The 17,686-nt window shown below is 42.3% G+C and overlaps 1 protein-coding gene across 1 annotated transcript in view; it reads right to left on the bottom strand.

Annotated features, from left to right (window-relative positions):
* MTM1 (myotubularin 1) overlaps positions 1-17,686 on the bottom strand; it is an 86,847-nt gene that overhangs the window by 41,756 nt on the left and 27,405 nt on the right. The window contains exons 3-5 of the mRNA XM_063431974.1: positions 11,742-11,835; positions 11,568-11,662; positions 5,341-5,451 (exon numbers count right to left, since the gene is read on the bottom strand). Coding sequence (XP_063288044.1) covers positions 5,341-5,451; positions 11,568-11,662; positions 11,742-11,835 — 300 coding nt within the window. The remainder of the gene's footprint in view (positions 1-5,340; positions 5,452-11,567; positions 11,663-11,741; positions 11,836-17,686) is intronic.

Here is a 17,686-nt window from a genome sequence, read left to right on the forward strand (position 1 = left end):
GCTGTAGTAGGCACCTGAAAGACACTGGGGCTGTAGTGTGTGTGTGGGGACTATAGAGGCTGCAGTATGTGTGTGTGTGGATAGTGACTGCAAAGTGTGCAAGGGGATTTGGCTTGTAGAAAGTGCAGAGGGGGAGGCATAGGGACTGTAGTAGCTGAAGGGTTGGCATAGGAACTGTAGTAGGAGCATGGGGGGTAGTGGCTATAGGAGTCATAGGGGCAGTATTGGGTACTGGGAGGTATTGGTGCTGTGGTGGGTGCAAGGAGGGTTAGGGGCTGTAGTGGGTGCAAGGAGGGTTAGCTGCTGTAGTGTGTGAGTTGTGTTAGGGATTGTGGTGGGTGCAGGGGGGCATATGGGCTGTGGTGGGTAAATTAGAGCACAGGGGCTGTGATGGGTAAAGTAGAGCACAGGGGCTGTGATGGGTAAAGTAGAGCACAGGGGCTGTGATGGGTAAAGTAGAGCACAGGGGCTGTGATGGGTAAAGTAGAGCACAGGGGCTGTGATGGGTAAAGTAGAGCACAGGGGCTGTGATGGGTAAAGTAGAGCACAGGGGCTGTGATGGGTAAAGTAGAGCACAGGGGCTGTGATGGGTAAAGTAGAGCACAGGGGCTGTGATGGGTAAAGTAGAGCACAGGGGCTGTGATGGGTAGGATAAGACCTGTGGTGGGTAAAGGGGGCATAGGGGCTGGATGGATAAAGGGGACAGAGGCTGTGGTGGGTGTTGGGTAGGATAATGGCTGTGTGGGTCAAGGGGCATATGGTGCTGGATGGGTAAAGAGGGCATAAGGGGTGCAGTGAGGCTGGATGAGTAAAGGAAGGGATAGGGGGTTGGATGTGTGATGGGGGGAATAGGGGCTGGAAGGGTAAAGGAGAGCATAAGGGCTGTAGTAGGTGAAGGGGGGCATAGGGAATGTGATGTGTGCTTGGTTGGATAGGGCCTGTGGTGAGTGAAGGGGGGCATATGGGCTGGATTAAAGGGGATCATAGGGGCTGAGGTGGGTGCTGGGTAGGATAATGGCTGTGTGGGTAAAGGGGCATAGAGGCTGGATGGATAAAGGAATAGATAGGGGCTGGGATGTGTGCAGGGGGGTAGGGGCTAGATGGGTAAAGGATGGCATAAGGGCTGTTGTGGGTTAAGGGGGACAGAGGTGCTGGGATGGTTAAAGAGGGCACAAGGGGTGTGATGGGTAAAGGGGAATGGGGAAAGGGGCTAAAGAAAATATTTACATACCAGTTGATTCTGCCATTCCTGAATATCAGCCGACTCTGCAGGAGAGGAGGGGGCAGGAAGTGATGTAACTTCCTGACCTGCCTCTTCCCCTCTCACGCCGCAGAGCCATGATAGGGAGTAGACCTGGCAAGAAGAGTAACATCACTGCTAGCCAGATTTCTCTGAGAAGGAGGGGGACATTTAGAGAGTGCTAGGTTGCAGGAGCAACCCATCACTGCCATAAGTGAAATTATGGCTTTCTGGCTGGGGAGATCTCTCATGTGATCTCCCCAGTCAGAGCATGGCTGTGCAGCTGGCAAGGCCCCTGACTGCCTCGGCCCTCGGTCCATGACCGATCTGCCCGTGTGGTCAGTCTGCCCCTGGCTTTACTCATCTCAATAGAAGAACTTTGCAATCATCTATAGATAATTACTTCAAATAATTCTGGTACTATACATCTTTATTAGCATTTACTGTACAGTACAAAATTACCCAGCAATACTTCACATCAGGAGACTTTGCCAAACGCTTGAATTTGACTGATTTTTTTTTTTTGACTGAATAAAAGTTATTGAGAATAACTACAGTATCTCACAAAAGTGAGTACACCCCTCGCATTTTAAAAAATATATATTATATCATATCTTTTCATGTGACAACACTGAAGAAATTACACTCTGCCACAATGTAAAGTAGTAAGTGTACAGCCTGTATAACAGTGTAAATTTGCTGTCCCCTCAAAATAACACACAGCCATTAAAGTCAGAACCGTTGACAACAAAAGTGAGTACACCCCTAAGTGGAAATTTCCAAATTGGGCCCAATTAGCCATTTTCCCTCCCCAGTGTCATGTGACTCAGTGTTACAAGGTCTCCTGTGTGAATGAGGAGCAGAGGTGTTAAATTTGGCGCTCTCACGTTCACACACTCTCGTACTGGTCACTGGAAGTTCAACGTGGCACCTCATGGCAAAGAACTCTCTGAGGATCTGAAAAAAAGATTTGTTGCTCTACATACAAATGGCCTAGGCTATAAGAAGATTGCCAAGACCCTGAAACTGAGCTGCAGCACCGTGGGTATGACCATAAAGCGGTTTCACCGGACATGTTCCACTCAGAACAGGCCTCGCCATGAGCGACAAAAGAAGCTGAGTGCACGTGCTCAGCGTCATATCCATAGTTACATAGCTTTAAAGAGACTTGCGTCCATCAAGTTCATCCTTCCTCACATTTGTTTTTTTGCTGTTGATCCAAAAGAAGGCAAAAAAAATAAAATAAAAAAATTGTATCACAATATTGCAACAAGCTAGGAAAAAAATTCCTTCTTGACCCCAGAATGGCAGTCAGATTTATCCTTGGATCAAGCTGATTATATCATTGAATATTCTGTTTTTGCAAGTATGCATCTAGTAGCTGTTTGAACATCTGTATGGACTCTGATAAAACCATTTCTTCAGGCAGAGAATTCCACATCCTGATTGTTCTTACAGTAAAAAAAAAAAAAAACCTTTCCTTTGCCTTAGACGAAATCTTCTTTCTTCCAGTCTAAACGCATGGCCTCGTGTCCTATGTAAAGTCCGGTTTGTGAATAGATTTCCACACGATGGTTTGTATTGGCCCCAGAGGTTGTCTTTGGGAAATAAACATATGAGTGCTGTCAGAGGTTGAAGGGGTGAGGGGGTCAGCCTGTCAGTGCTCAAACAATACACCACACACTGCATCAGATTGGTCTGCATGGCTGTCGTCCCAGAAGGAAGCCTCTACTAAAGATGATGCACAAGAAAACAGCTGCTGAAGACAAGCAGACTAAGGACATAGATTACAGGAACCATGTCCTATGGTCCGATGAGACCAAGATAAACTTATTTGGTTTAGATAGTGTCAAGCATGTGTGGCGGCAACCAGGTGATCAGTACAACGACAAGTGTCTTTCCGACAGTCAAGCATGGTGGTGGGAGTGTGATGGTCTGGGCCTGCATGAGTGCAGCTGGCACTGGGGAGCTAAAGTTCAATGAGGGAACCATAAATGCCAACATGTACTGTGACATACTGAAGCAGAGCATGATCCCTTCCCTTTGGAGACTGGGCCACAGGGCAATAATCCAACATACCTCCAAAACAACCACTGCCTTGCTAAAGAAACTGAAGGTAAAGGTGATGGACTGGCCAAACAGGTCTCCAGGCCTAAACCCTATTGAGCATTCGTGGGGCATCCTCAAACGGAAGGTGGGGGAGCGCAAGGTATCTAACATCCACCAGCTCCGTGATGTTGTCACGGAGGAGTGGAAGAGGACTCCAGTGACAACCAGTGAAGCTCTAGTGAACTCCATGAGGGATAAGGCAGTGATGGAAAATAATGGTGGCCACACAAAATATTGACACTTTTGGCCCAATTTGGACATTTCCAATTAGGGGTATACTACTTTACATTGTAGCAGAATGTCATTTCTTCAGTGAGGTCACATGAAAAGATATACTGTACTATATACTGTACTGTAATAAAATATTTACAAAAATGTGAGGGGTGTACTCACTTTTGTGAGATACTGTAGTTCCTTAAACATGTGAGTTTTGGACCATTTCCCTGCCACAGTAATTCAGAAATATGCAATCTGTTAATATCCTGAGGCTTTAAAATTATTAAACTCAGGGATGATATCTCTATACTGAGAAATAAGACTAACATAGAAATAATCGTAATAAAGAATTTATTCTAAAGGTTTTTTTTTTTTTTTTTTTTTAAACCTACAGATCTCAGATGAGTTATATTCAACAACCTCTGATAGTTCAGGCTGACAAAGTAGCATGATTTTCCCATTTCACATCTAAAACAGTATTTGTGGTTTTCTGTTTTCATGACAGATTCGCAGTGGAGAAAGATGTTCCACTAACGTGGACTAAAACAGATATACTAGAGTTCCAGAGAAGAAACGCTACACAACTAGCAGGGATGGTGACTTTAAAGGGACACTACAGGCATCCAGACCACTTCATCCCAATGAAGTGGTTGGGTGCAGTGTCCCTGACCCCTAAGCCTTGCAATGTAAAACATTGACGTTTAAGAGAAACCACTAGAGGTGCTTCCCGGCTTTTCATGGAGTTTAACTCTGTGAAACAGGGGATGTCCTTACGGTTTGCATGAGGACATTCAGCATCTTTAAATCCCCCATTGAAAATCATTGATTCAATGCTTTCTTATGAGGAAGGCGTAATGTGGCGCTTCCCATATGGCACTCGCCGTGCAAGTGTATTAGCTTCACCCATTGCCAATAGAGGAGGAGGAGGCAGACAGCAACGAGGAACCACAGCGCTGGAATCAGGTACATTTTTAAAAGATTTTTGTTTTGTTTTTACACCAGGCAGTGAGGCAGATAATACGTTTATGGCAGAGGGACAGTAAAACGTTACGAATACAGTTTTGTATTCCTAACGCTATAGTGTTCCTTTACGGTATGGAAAATGAGAACCTTCCATGTACATTGTACATAACTTTAAGAGTCAAGCAAATGGATTTATGGGAACTATGGAGAGACCACAAAAGTCCCATTATACGGGTTATGGAATACACAAAATTTGCTTTGAATCTAGGAGCCAGCTGTTTCATGCAATGCATCAGTTATTTTCACGTGACTTTTTGTGGATATGAACATGTCTTGTATTTTTAGAATTAAAGTACCAATACACACTGAAAGACACACACACACACACACAATTTATTATTTGTTTTAATTTTCATACACCCAGCCTCCATACTTTTGGAAAAGCTGAAGTGGATCCACTATCTGGGGTCCAGTGGAGCTGCTATAGTCCGGTAATCTTCAAGCTCTATTTGCTCTGCTCCCTCACACACTGTTTAGTGATGCTGGGACCTCCATTGCTCACAGCCACCTGCCTGGTGGGCCCTAAGGTGACCAGCCAGCTGTTGAGCCTCCCATGACAGGCGGATCACAAAGGGCCCAAACGCACTTGAGACCTCAGTGACCCTTTTAATTCTGGCACTGAACATTGCGTGCATTGGCAGGCATCGGAGAAAGCAATGTTGCATGGACAATTCATAGCCGCCATGGAACCTGGGATTTGTCAAGTTCTGGTATAAAATAATTCAGAGTTGTATAGTGATCAAACTACTTACTTTGCAAGTTATATCCAGACCATATGAATTTTCTCCTCTACTAGATGCATTACCCATCTTCTCTATCCGTGCAATAACACCAAGAGGAACACTGAACATCACCGGCCGCTCCTACGATTCAAAGGAATGTATGAGGTATAGGCAAAGAGAAAGCATATGTATGATGTAAAAAAAAACCACAAACCCCCCCCCCCCAAAAAAAAACAAAACCATAAGGGTAGAGGAACGGTCTTTACTTTAACTTAGTTGAAATCACATTCATAAAATTCATAAGCTCAACATTCTCTATTCAGGGACTAAAGAACACTAGGAGGAAAAAAAAATAAAAAAAAATTATATCTCCATCTCTATATAGACCTAATTGGAGTTATTGCATCATGCTTTATGTAATCATAACTGACATTTTTCCTTTCAGCTGCCTAGAAGTTGGTTCTTATCTTAGGTGTCCGCAGAAATATTTCCGGGGGGAGGGGGGAATTCAAGTTGCCATTTGATACACACACACACACACACACACACAGACACACACATATAAAACATGGACATACATATACAAATTGACCCAGATGCACAGACACATAAAAACACTGACGCACATGCAGATACACACACAGAAGAAAAACACTGACACCCATGCAGATACACAGACACACACACTGACATCCATGCAGGTACACAGACACACAAATACAAACACTACCACACATGTAAATACAAAGACAGATACCAACACTGATGTTCAGCTTGCTTTGTGCATTTTTTTACATGCATGACAATTTTTATCCTACAAGAATGTTTGACTACTCAGGCAAAGATGCATTTTTCATAACACCCCCCCCCCCTCCCCTTTTGTGCTTATCTCATCTGTTTAATGTCTTACCCCTTTTTCTGTATCTTACCACCTCTTTAGTGTATCTTATCCCCCATTTTCCCTTTGTGCCTTACTTTCCACCAGACCCTTTGTGTGTCTCTTACTTTTCCCAGCCTCTTTGTGTGTTTTATTTCTCCCCCCAGCCCCTTTGTGTGACATTGTCCCCTTTCCCAGCTCCTCTTTGTGTCCCTGCCACCTTCCCAGCTCATCTGTGTGTGTCACTGCCACCTTCCCAATTCCCCCTGTGTGACATTGTCCCCTTCTCAGCCCCTCTGTGTGTCACTGTCTCCTTCTCAGCCACTCAGTGTGCAAGGAGTACTCTCACTGATTTGACAAGCACACAGACTGACACATACACATAGACAGACACACTCATACATACACACACACACTAATTATTAATAGAGCTGGCGTGGGTCTCTCTTTGGAGGTCCAGTGGGGCTCCTGTGAAGCATGTGGCGGAATTGGCATCAGAGGCGACGAGGAAGCTCTCATCTCCCTGCTCTGCTCCCTCGTGGGCTGTCTACTGATGCAAGGGGCCGGAATGACATCATATTCCGGCTCCCGCTGCCTCAGCAACCAGCGCGCGAGGAAGCAAAGCAGGAAGATCAGAGCTCCCTCACTGCCTCGGATGCCAATTCATTCTCCCCACCTTGCAGACGCCCATGGTTCTTATTGAGCTAAAGCATGAATGCCCATATGGCTGACAGACCTTAATTTATTACTGGCATTTATAAAACGTCAACACATTTTGCAGCGCTGAAGTGAATAGTAGTCTAAAGCAGCTGGAAGATTAGCCATTGCTGACTTAATGGTGAAGTGTCAAGAGAAATCAGCAAGAAAGAAGAAAAAAAAAAAAACCTTCAGTGATATGTCCTAATTCCCAGTAACAAAAACACGTTAAAAATAAAAGCACTCTGCTAGGGACATTTCCTGCACAGTGCTCAACAGCAACATTTGCTACACAGTTTCAAATTAATTAGGCTGAAAATAAGACAGGTCTATCAAGGTCAAACTTTCACAGTACACAGCAAATGCTGCTCATGGGTACTGATCCAGAAGTAGGCAAAATAAACAAATACCATTTCCATTAAAGTTCCTCCTGTGTTACCCTCCTAACCCTTCCAAAATGAGTATTTCATAAAGATATAAATCTTTATTAAATGCTTACACGGACTGGAATTTCAACAGAGACAAAAGATATACTAAGACAAAGTAGGGGCGTGACAAATTTGACAAGGCAGAGAGTTTGGTCATTTGCCCAAGCTGGAGTTACCTTTGACAAGTTATATCATTTGCCTCAGCTCGGTCTATGTATGATCCTGTGGCCTCGCAAGAGAATAAGATGGACGTTGGCTCCTGGCGGGTGAAGCATCAATAGCTTAAGAGGACAGGCAGGAAGACAATGAAGGCAGCAGCGAAGGACAAGTAAAACTCACCTTCCCCTGCACCCCGTGGCCACTGGACACCCAGTGGAGAAGTCACCATCTGGGATATGATGACCGTTGCTTTAAACTCTCGAATGTGTAAAATAAATACATTAAAAAAATAATTTAAAAAAAAAAAAAAAAACACTTAAATAAAATTTCTGCAAAATATTGTCTGAAAAAGTGTCCACAGGTACCCACCTGCTGCCACAATAAAGCCAGGACAATAAGATCTGGAAGTAGAGACAAATGTAAAGGGTTACTCCAAGCACCATGACCATGGTCATGGTGCCTGGCGTCTGTAGCGTTTCAGTATGAAACGCTACATATGGAGTTTAACCTCTTTGCCGCCAGAAGTGTAACTTCACCAGTAGAGTTCCAGGCTTGTTAAATTCAATTCTGTGCAACTTTCATTGCACAGAATGTCAGTAACTGGCTGAGAACAGCCGGCTGATTCACTCAGCCAATATATGGTGACGAGTATCTACAGAAGCCAAAAAAAGAGAGCCACTGGAACACCAGGGAGCAACTGAGCCCAGCCAGGACCCATGCTAAACGGCTTGCCCCATTACCTGAGAACCAGACCAGAGTAATCTTGGCATCATAATCCCTACAGTATACCTTTAGATTTACAAAGGTTTCTGTTCAGCAAATGTCAACATAAAAACAAATGGCAAAATCCACTTCCATACTCATAGCTAAACTCATCAGTGTATAGTATGCAGTATATCAATTACTCCAAAATATATGCAGATCTGTCAAAACATGTACATAGCAAAAACATTTTTTTATTGGAAACTGCTTGTATATTGTCCACTATTTTCCCATGTATTTTCCATATTTAAAAACCAATTGTGTAAGAAACTCCCAGTCGTGGAAGTTCAGCTTAAATTGTGAATCACAAAGGCACTTAAACAATAATAATGAAGTATAATAAATTAGAGCAATGGTCTGCAAACTTCTCTATTACCTAAAGGTCCTGTTATTTAATTTTCCTTAAATCTCCAACACTGAATATGTGCATGGATGAAACCTAATGCTCTTTGTGTGAACACTTGGTTTGCCAAGCACTTACAAGTTTTAAAACTAGGCTATTATCCTTGCTTGGCTACTTTTGACCTCAATGGTACAATTCACTGATAGACAGAGATATTATATATATACATATACACACACACACACACAATTAATCACTCTAAATATTTCAAAGAGGAACCATCACTTCTCCGGAAATTACACCAGTAAATTTAAATAAAAAAAAATAAAAAATACCCTAGTTTTACTTTTCTATTTTGATGATCGTTTTTTTTTTTTTTTTTTTTTAAATGTGTCTATTAAAGATCAAGGTCCACTTCTGTCCGGCACACATTGCATTAGAAGGACACACACAGAAACATTACTCCTCTCGCTATGCTCTCTGTATGAGGACAGATGCAAAGGGCACAGCGTATAATAATGACAGAGGTATCCAAGATAGAAAAATTCCTGGGGAGGTAAATGTCCCCTTTAAAAATGGATTTAAAAAAAAAAGTGAGGGTTCGACAGCCATTGACTGCAGCTTAGTGTTTTTTTTGTTTGTTTTTTTTTTAAATACATTCAACCAAAGTCAGATGCACCGAAGCTCTTTTGCAAGGAATGAATTACTTGTATTTCCTCAGCACAAGCTATTGTCATGGCAATGAACTTTAGAACTAACACTGTGAAGTGCCCACATTTTTTCAGCATTAAAGCTGCCAGGATCTCTCAAGCAAAGAAAAATAGACACTACAAAAGTGCAAGACTAACATGAAACCGTATTACAAACTACAGATCTTTAATTCCACTATTTCATTTTCCCACAGGGCCCTCAGTGGCCCTACTCGTGTTTTACTAGATTTTACATTAGAGGAAGAAAAAAAACCTACGATATGGTTTCAGAAATGTTTTAATTTTACTTGGAATGTCTAGGTATTTACTGACGTGGGACATTTTCACCAAACTTGAGCAGGCTTTCAAATAAATATGCACTGAATTTTTTATCCCCAAGATGGGAAAAGATAGCATTTTGTGTTACAAAAAAAAAAAAAAAAAGACTCCTATGAACCATTAAAAATAATGCATTTAATACATTTTGACCTTGTTAATATGCTGTAGTTCAAGCACACTCAAATCTTTAGTTTTTGAATTAAATAAAAAAAAATCTTTATCAAATGCATGCACACGCAACACAGAGTGAGCTGCTTTTAATTCACAACTGGGCTACAGACAGTCAGAGAAACTACAATCAGGTAGTGATATCCTCACTTTGTGTCTCCCTGAGTGTCCTTTCCTTCTAATGCAGGTTGTTTTGTAGGTCAGCTCAATCAGTACCATCACTGGCTGAGCGGTGTGCATACATTGGATAAGTTGATTTTTCCTGGAGTGAGGGTGTGTGGTTAAGGAGGTGGGTCTTATGGTGTAGCATTCTGCAGAACATATTTTGAGATCGGAGTATAATAAAAAAAAAAAAAAAAATTACAGCATATTAATGAAGCCAAAGTCTATAAAAGGCATTAACATTGCACTCCAAACAGCAAAGCCACTGGAGCGGACTGCAGTATGGTGACAGGAGGGCCTCAACGCCGTGGCACGTTAAGAAGGCAAACAATTTAAGTACTGTTAAACAACCTATTTCCTGCTGGGTTAATAAGTAAAGGGGTGTATATAAAAAATACCCCTTTCTGTCTCATTAGAGATATCTTTGCCAGAAGCTCAAGGAAGCAGGCTGAAGGGTCAGTGTTAGGACCCGCTTAGGGGGGGTCTGCCTTGACGTTGGCAGGCGGGCATCCCTCCAATGGCCATTGGAGCAACTAAATGACCTCCATTTGTCTAAATATACATAGGGATTAAGGAAAAAGCGCAGGTAACATTTTCTTTTCTTTGGTTTTTACTATATATTGGGGCTGATGTGTGTTGTAGTCCTTGCAGCTTAAGCGCAGGACTTCTTTTTGTATTTGTATTTACTTTGTATCACACAGCCTGGTTACAATGCTGCTACCCATCCCATGTGTTCCCTATTAAGGGTTAATAAGTAAAGGGGTGTATATAAAAAATACCCCTTTCTGTCTCATTAGAGATATCTTTGCCAGAAGCTCAAGGAAGCAGGCTGAAGGGTCAGTGTTAGGACCCGCTTAGGGGGGGTCTGCCTTGACGTTGGCAGGCGGGCATCCCTCCAATGGCCATTGGAGCAACTAAATGACCTCCATTTGTCTAAATATACATAGGGATTAAGGAAAAAGCGCAGGTAACATTTTCTTTTCTTTGGTTTTTACTATATATTGGGGCTGATGTGTGTTGTAGTCCTTGCAGCTTAAGCGCAGGACTTCTTTTTGTATTTGTATTTCCTGCTGGGCACCTGCAGCTGCATCCCCTGCAGGAAAATGCAGTTCTCTCTACAGAGCTAAACATGGCCATTGAGCGCCACAATAATTGGCCAAGAGTCAGCTGAACACTCTCTACCAATCAGCATGGTCCATTAAGGATCATGCTTTACTCTAGAGAGACATCCATATTCTCCTGCAGGAGAAGACTGGGTCTCTCAGCCCTTGGGGGTTCAACAGCTGAGGGACCCAGTCAACCATACTAACATTGTTAGAATGCAACAGGCTGTCATGGTTATGGTACTTGGAGTGTTCCTTTAAAAGAATAATTAGGCAAGTTCCACCCTTCTAAGAAGTAAACCTAACTTTCATGGATATCCCACTTTAAAAGTAAAACCAAATCCTATTCACCCATCTTTCCTATTTTTAAAATTTAAACCACTGTACTTGTTCAAACAAACCTCGCCACGCAGATATGATAAAGTTTAACACAAAAAAAAAATTAAAGAATGAATAAGTACAACCCGATTAAATACTTTAGAAATAATTTAACGGGAAAAAATATATATATAAGTGGAAATCTTAACTTACCGTGTCCTCACCTTTGAAGAACAATTTATAGTTTGTGACATGTAATCTTCCTTTTATTGCTCCATTAAATGGGCACATGTAGATTACATCTTTGTCTGCCAATAATAAAACATATATATGTAAATATATATTTAACAGAGAAATAACTACACTGTACAGAATGATATACAATACCTGTAACAAGGGTCTCTCCTGGAAGGGTTGGTATTTCATCGTTTGCCTGGTTGGTGCCATCAACGAGAGTTTGGTTAACGCCATCTCTGGGAGTCTGCACAATATATTTAACATGTTACCAACACTATGATTGTGCTGCAAACAAACAGTTATTTTAAAACCCTTGGAGATCTAAATGTTTACGATTATTGTTTATTATTAGCACATTTTCTAAATTACAATTTTTTTTTAATTTTTTTTTTACATTTATTTTGAGCATGTGCCAATTACTGACTCCCCTTTGTCTTGCATTGCAATATTTGTATTTGCTTTTACTTTGTGCGCAGTGTGCAAGAACTGAGTGGGACTGAGTGGCAAGAGATATGGGAGGCGTGCACCAAAGTATCTATGTGTGTTACACTTAAGGAACAATGCTATAAAACGCTCTTTAGGTGGTACACAACACCGGTTAAGCAATGTCACATGAGGTTTAGTCCCACTGATACTAGTTGGCATCTTTGTGGGGACAAGGGAAGTTATATCCATATGTGATGGCAGTGCCCAAAATATCACAAACTGTTGGGGAGAGGAAGTGGACCTCAGCTTTAGAGTTTTACAGAAACGGTCAGAACTAGACCCTTGGAGTGGTCTGCTTTCCAGACCCACAGAGGGCCTCAATAAACAAGAACAAAACTATTGAACATGCTATATCTAGCAGCACGACTGTCACTGACACAAAAATGGATCAGCAAAGAGTTACCAGTTACCATAATTATAGCAAAAATCAAGGACAACTACCTTATGGACAAATTAACAGCACAGGTCCGCAACACCACCACCCCCTTCAATAAGGTCTGGGAGCTATGGGATCAATACGAGGACTAACCTCATGGACAAATAAGGGTCATACGCAACGCATATCACTGCCACCCACGAGGGGGGGGGGAGGGGGAGCAGTATAGTGTACTATAGTGCATGGAATACAATTTTGTATCCTTGAATATAGTTTCCCTTTAAAATAAAAAAATAAACACTCAGTCATTACACAATAATCACCCCACCAATTGGCAGTGTTACAGTGGTTGCAATATCCCTTTATATTGCAATCATTATGCCTATTTTCTCTGCAAACCTAGCGTTGTGAGATATCAAATTCAGACAGTTTGTCTACTAATGATTAGCAAAGTTTTGCCATACATCAAGAGCTAAAGTGTAGCTGTACCACTGTAAATCCAGAACAGTGTTCTCTACCAACTACAGGGGAAAAAAAAAAAAAACACATTAAAGTTTTATCCACAGGAAAACAATCTGCCAGCCCTTTATTCAGTGTTGTTTTCTTGATTGGAGTTGAAGAACAGCAGAGAAAATTAGCTCTTATTTGTCTATGAGGCTCAAAATAAGCTGCTGTACAAGACATTACATCTGTCTCATTTACACGCTTGGCAATTGCAAGTATGATCTTTAAGACAAACGGAAATGGAATAGATTGTAGTGAAATCTCAATATATCCATTTTATGCCATCATAAGGAATTTCTAGAATTAGTTGTGTCACCAGAGTAAATGCCAAGGATTCAAAACAATTTCTCAACTTTCGTATGTCTTGTTTTTAACAAGCACCAACATCTGATTACTGATTTTATGGTTATATGAGGTGAACACTATTCTTTCCAGGACAGAGCTCCTTGGTGCAATTTAAGTCCAATTCTGGAAACATACTGGGAGTTTTAGAATGCCATATTTGTTAAGAATATAGGTTGCATTTTACCCCAAAATGTGGGGTAAAAAAAAAAAAAAAAACACACAGTGGCAATCCGTGCTTTCTCAAGCTGAGTTTCTGAGACCAGTGGACGGTGGGAGTGAGCAATGCCACTGAAGAGACATCTTTTCATGAACCATTTAACCCCTAATGGTAAGAAAGCTGGGGAAGTGATTGGTAGTTCTGCCTGTGGACCCATAGGTAGATAATAGGAATACACAGTACAAATATAAGATGTTCTAGAGATCCACCCATCGTTTTACATTAGAAAAGGCATAGAGTTGATGAAGTTGGGCAACATAATAATGGAAAAGTGACGACAGCCCAGTCCCACACATGCAGAGTGTGTACGAAGACCTATGCCTTTAATCTTTATCAGAATTGGAATGGACATAATTTCACAATGGCCTACTGCTCTTCATGATCTGGACAGACACACACACTTTCCTATCTAGTGGCAAATAAAAATGTCATCGCTGGAAAATGGAAATTTATCTGTGGCTAGTAGCTTTTAGACGTGTTTAGCACAGGACTTAAGATTTGATTAAAAAAAATAAAAATAAACCAGGGTGGAAGAGAAAACTGAAAACAGACAAAGCTCAGTTTGGCCCCACTCAGATCTCAAGCTGGTTTTAGCTCATCTTGTGCCATAACAAAGAGAACCTAGGCCATTTGCATATCAGACTGATCCCACCCAAAAGGGTAGTACAGATCCAAAACGTGGGCAGTCTCTCTCTACACGAGAGATACAGCAACCCCATTAATTGTTTGGGCCTGTTAAGCAGTTGGGGTATAGACGATAATGCTCTAGGTCCTCTTTGTAATGGCACAAGATGAACTAAAACCAGTTTGAGATCGGAGCGTGGACCCACCGAAGGGCAAGCTACTTGAGCTGTTGCCTGTTCTAGGTGTTCTCTTCCACCCTGTTTTTTTTTTTTTTAGCTCTCCCTTTAAAACGGTCTGAACCTCGTATGTATGTGCCTATAGGAACAAGTAAGAGATTTTTTTTTTTTTTTTCAAAGTTATGCCCTCATTGTAACCGTTCAAACTGCAGGTACTGCTTTCTTTTAAAGTAGTAGACTGTGGATTTAACCAGTCTGTGTAGGTTCAGTTTATAATGGTAGACTGTGGATTTAACCAGTCTGTGTAGGTTCAGTTTATAATGGCACTAGTAAACTAAAAGCTCTCTAAAATAGAATGGGTAACTACCCATAATGCAAGCTATTACAGCTTCAAGTCTTAGACATTGTTTTTAGCTTAATAGCATGCTTTACGGTGCCCAGGTAAAAATAAAATGCCGGCGGAGCTTGCAACCAACAGGGTCGGACGCCATCTCGGCCAACTCCCCACAACTAGCCTGAAAACCACCGAAAATCGCTGGCATCCTACCCCATCCAGCAACACAACCCGGCTGACCTGCCTCACAGAGCGTCCCCGCATCCACCAATGCCATTCTTCCAGCCACCCAAGCAATCAAAAATAAAACGCAGGCCTGGGGCCTACCGCACATCACCAGCCTACGGCCTGAACGACCTCCTCACGATCGACAGAGTGGGAAACAGCCTGCATAGCCCGGACGCCTCACCCCCACAACAGACCCTAATGCCGGCAATGGGACGGCGGTCCCAAAAACCAAACACTGCGGCAGAGTGCAGGGATATCGGCACCATGCTGCAACGACCGGCACAAGGCAAAACATGTTCCGCGGAGGCACTGCAGCCCACACACATGGAAGCCACGAGGAAGAGCGATGAGGTAGGGGCCACACACAACCCTCAGACTGATCAGGCTCCCTCCCAAGAGCCCTATGACAGTACAGCCCCCACCACCAAAGCTGATTTAAAGGCACTGCTGCCAGACATACACAAGGTCTGGGCTGCAGACCTCCAGCAAATAAAAGCAGACATACAGGCAATCACAAGCCGAGTAACACAAGCTGAAACAAACACCAGCAACATTAACTCTGACCTGACCACAATTAAAGACACAGTTACTCAGCTACAAGTCCATCAATCAGCCTTGTCGCTCAGGCTGACAGCCTTTGAAGACAAACAACGCCGCAACCATGTAAAGATAAGGGGTGTCCCTGCTAACATCACGTCAGACGAACTACCACACTACTCTAGACGACTGCTGATGACCATCTTACCTAACCCAGTGGCCAGGAAACTCACCATCGAAGGAACATTTAGACTACCAGGCTCACCCACAGCAAAACCAGGCCAAATGCGAGACGTTATACTCCGCTGCGCCACTTCTCAGGATAAAGCCCAGATTATGCTAGCCCTGAAGGGTAAAACACCACTGTCCTTTGAAGGCGCCTCTCTAACCTTCTACCAGGACCTCACACGAGCCACACTGCAATGGCGCAAATCACTGACACCGATCACCTCCCAACTCAGAACGTCTGGGGTGACATACAGATGGGGCCCCCCTGGTACGCTGTTTGCCATGCATAACGGGACTGTCCACACACTAGAAGCTGGGGCAGACATACCCTCTATCCTTGCATCACTAGGCATAGCAGGCCAGACCGAAGGAACAACACGAGACAAGCCATCCAACGCCTGGGAACCAGCGAACACAACCACAATCACACCGAGAGCAGCCACGTCCTGGGAAACTGAGCAATGGCTGGACTGAGCATTAAATACCTCAACACAACTCAACACGACAGCCGAACACTCTTGCAAAGTCCTACTGTTTATAATGTGTTTAATGTTTAACATTAATGCTTCAGTTTATGTCTCTAAGCAGTACTGCGGCTAGCCACGAACACCCGAAAATGGGTTAAAAATTACACGAACCGAGATGGCAATCCCACCCCCCCAAGCCCCCCAACTGCCACCCCCCCTCAGGAGTGGGCGAACCACTCAGAGGTGCGTATTCACCCACACTCTCACTCACCTCCCTTAGGCAAAGGAAGATACACACTAGCCCACAGGTAAGGGACCTACCCCTCCACCTGACAGCTCACTAGGCAACCCTGTTACCACACACCCTGGTAATCAGCTCCGTATAGAGCCTTATCAGTCAGATGCAATACGCGATCTACTCACAGAGTAACAGGCACAACACCCCCGAACCTTTAAGCAACAATCCACAATCAACACAGGGTTCCTTCAACCTCAACTAACTTGAGCTGATAGAAAGCTAAAAACCCCATCTCAACCGCCTAGACCTTCTCAGACAAAAAACTAACCTACACCCAATCAAACTAAGCATACCTGTCTAACACATACGATCTATCTATATGATGCAAATCTCCCATCGGAGATTCCTTAGCTCAGCTTGTTTATACAACTCACTAAATGTAAAAATGTTCAAGTTAAACGCATAACTTCCCTATGTTCAAATAATAATGCGCTTGTGGCTATACAAGCACTGCTGTAACCCCATGCACAAAAAAATAAAAAATAAATGGCAATAATAAAGTTGTATGTTTTATCATTTTTTTTTTTTTTTTTTAAATGAAGTAAACTGCTGTGCACAGAGCTTAAAAAAGAAGAAGAAAATTCTAGCACACACAAAAAAAAAATCCATGTTGAGTGACACTTTATACTATGTTTACAAGGAAGGATAATGATTTATAGTTGCAATAAAATACTATTATATTATAACAGTGTTTAACCTTGCCCTGTATATTGTTAGAATTAAGCAACATTTGAACGCTGATAAAATATCTTTTCAATTAGGGATGGTATAGTCCAGCATAAACAAAGTTTATGAATTATCTAATAATTCAAGAATATCTTTATACAAGCAAGCTTTGAAGGAGTACTAGATAATGGAGCATTTTGCTGTAAAAAGTCCACTTTAAAACATTGGAAAAAAATTAAATAAAAATAAATAAATAAATAAATTAAAAGAAAGCTAATAAATACCGACCATATGTTTGTGTGTCATAACTGGATTTTGAAAGATCTCCAGACAGCACAGAACCTCATACACAATGCTCTTGCCATCATGTAGTTTTATACCAGTTCTGGGATATCAGCTATGCAAATAAACTGGGATAATGTATCAAACCTTCAGTGCCAAAATAAATCAGTTTTTTTACATGGCTTTACGTAACCAGTCATTGGCAGAAGGTCTCAACACATTACAAGAAAGTCTTTAAACAAGACAGTGCTGTGACCCGAAATGGATTGCAGCAGGAAATATAACACCCAAAGGGGACAAGGAACAAGCAAATTGGAAACAGGACTC

Source organism: Pelobates fuscus, chromosome 9, assembly GCF_036172605.1.
Source record: "Pelobates fuscus isolate aPelFus1 chromosome 9, aPelFus1.pri, whole genome shotgun sequence".
In the NCBI taxonomy this organism is placed as follows: Eukaryota; Metazoa; Chordata; class Amphibia; order Anura; family Pelobatidae; genus Pelobates; species Pelobates fuscus.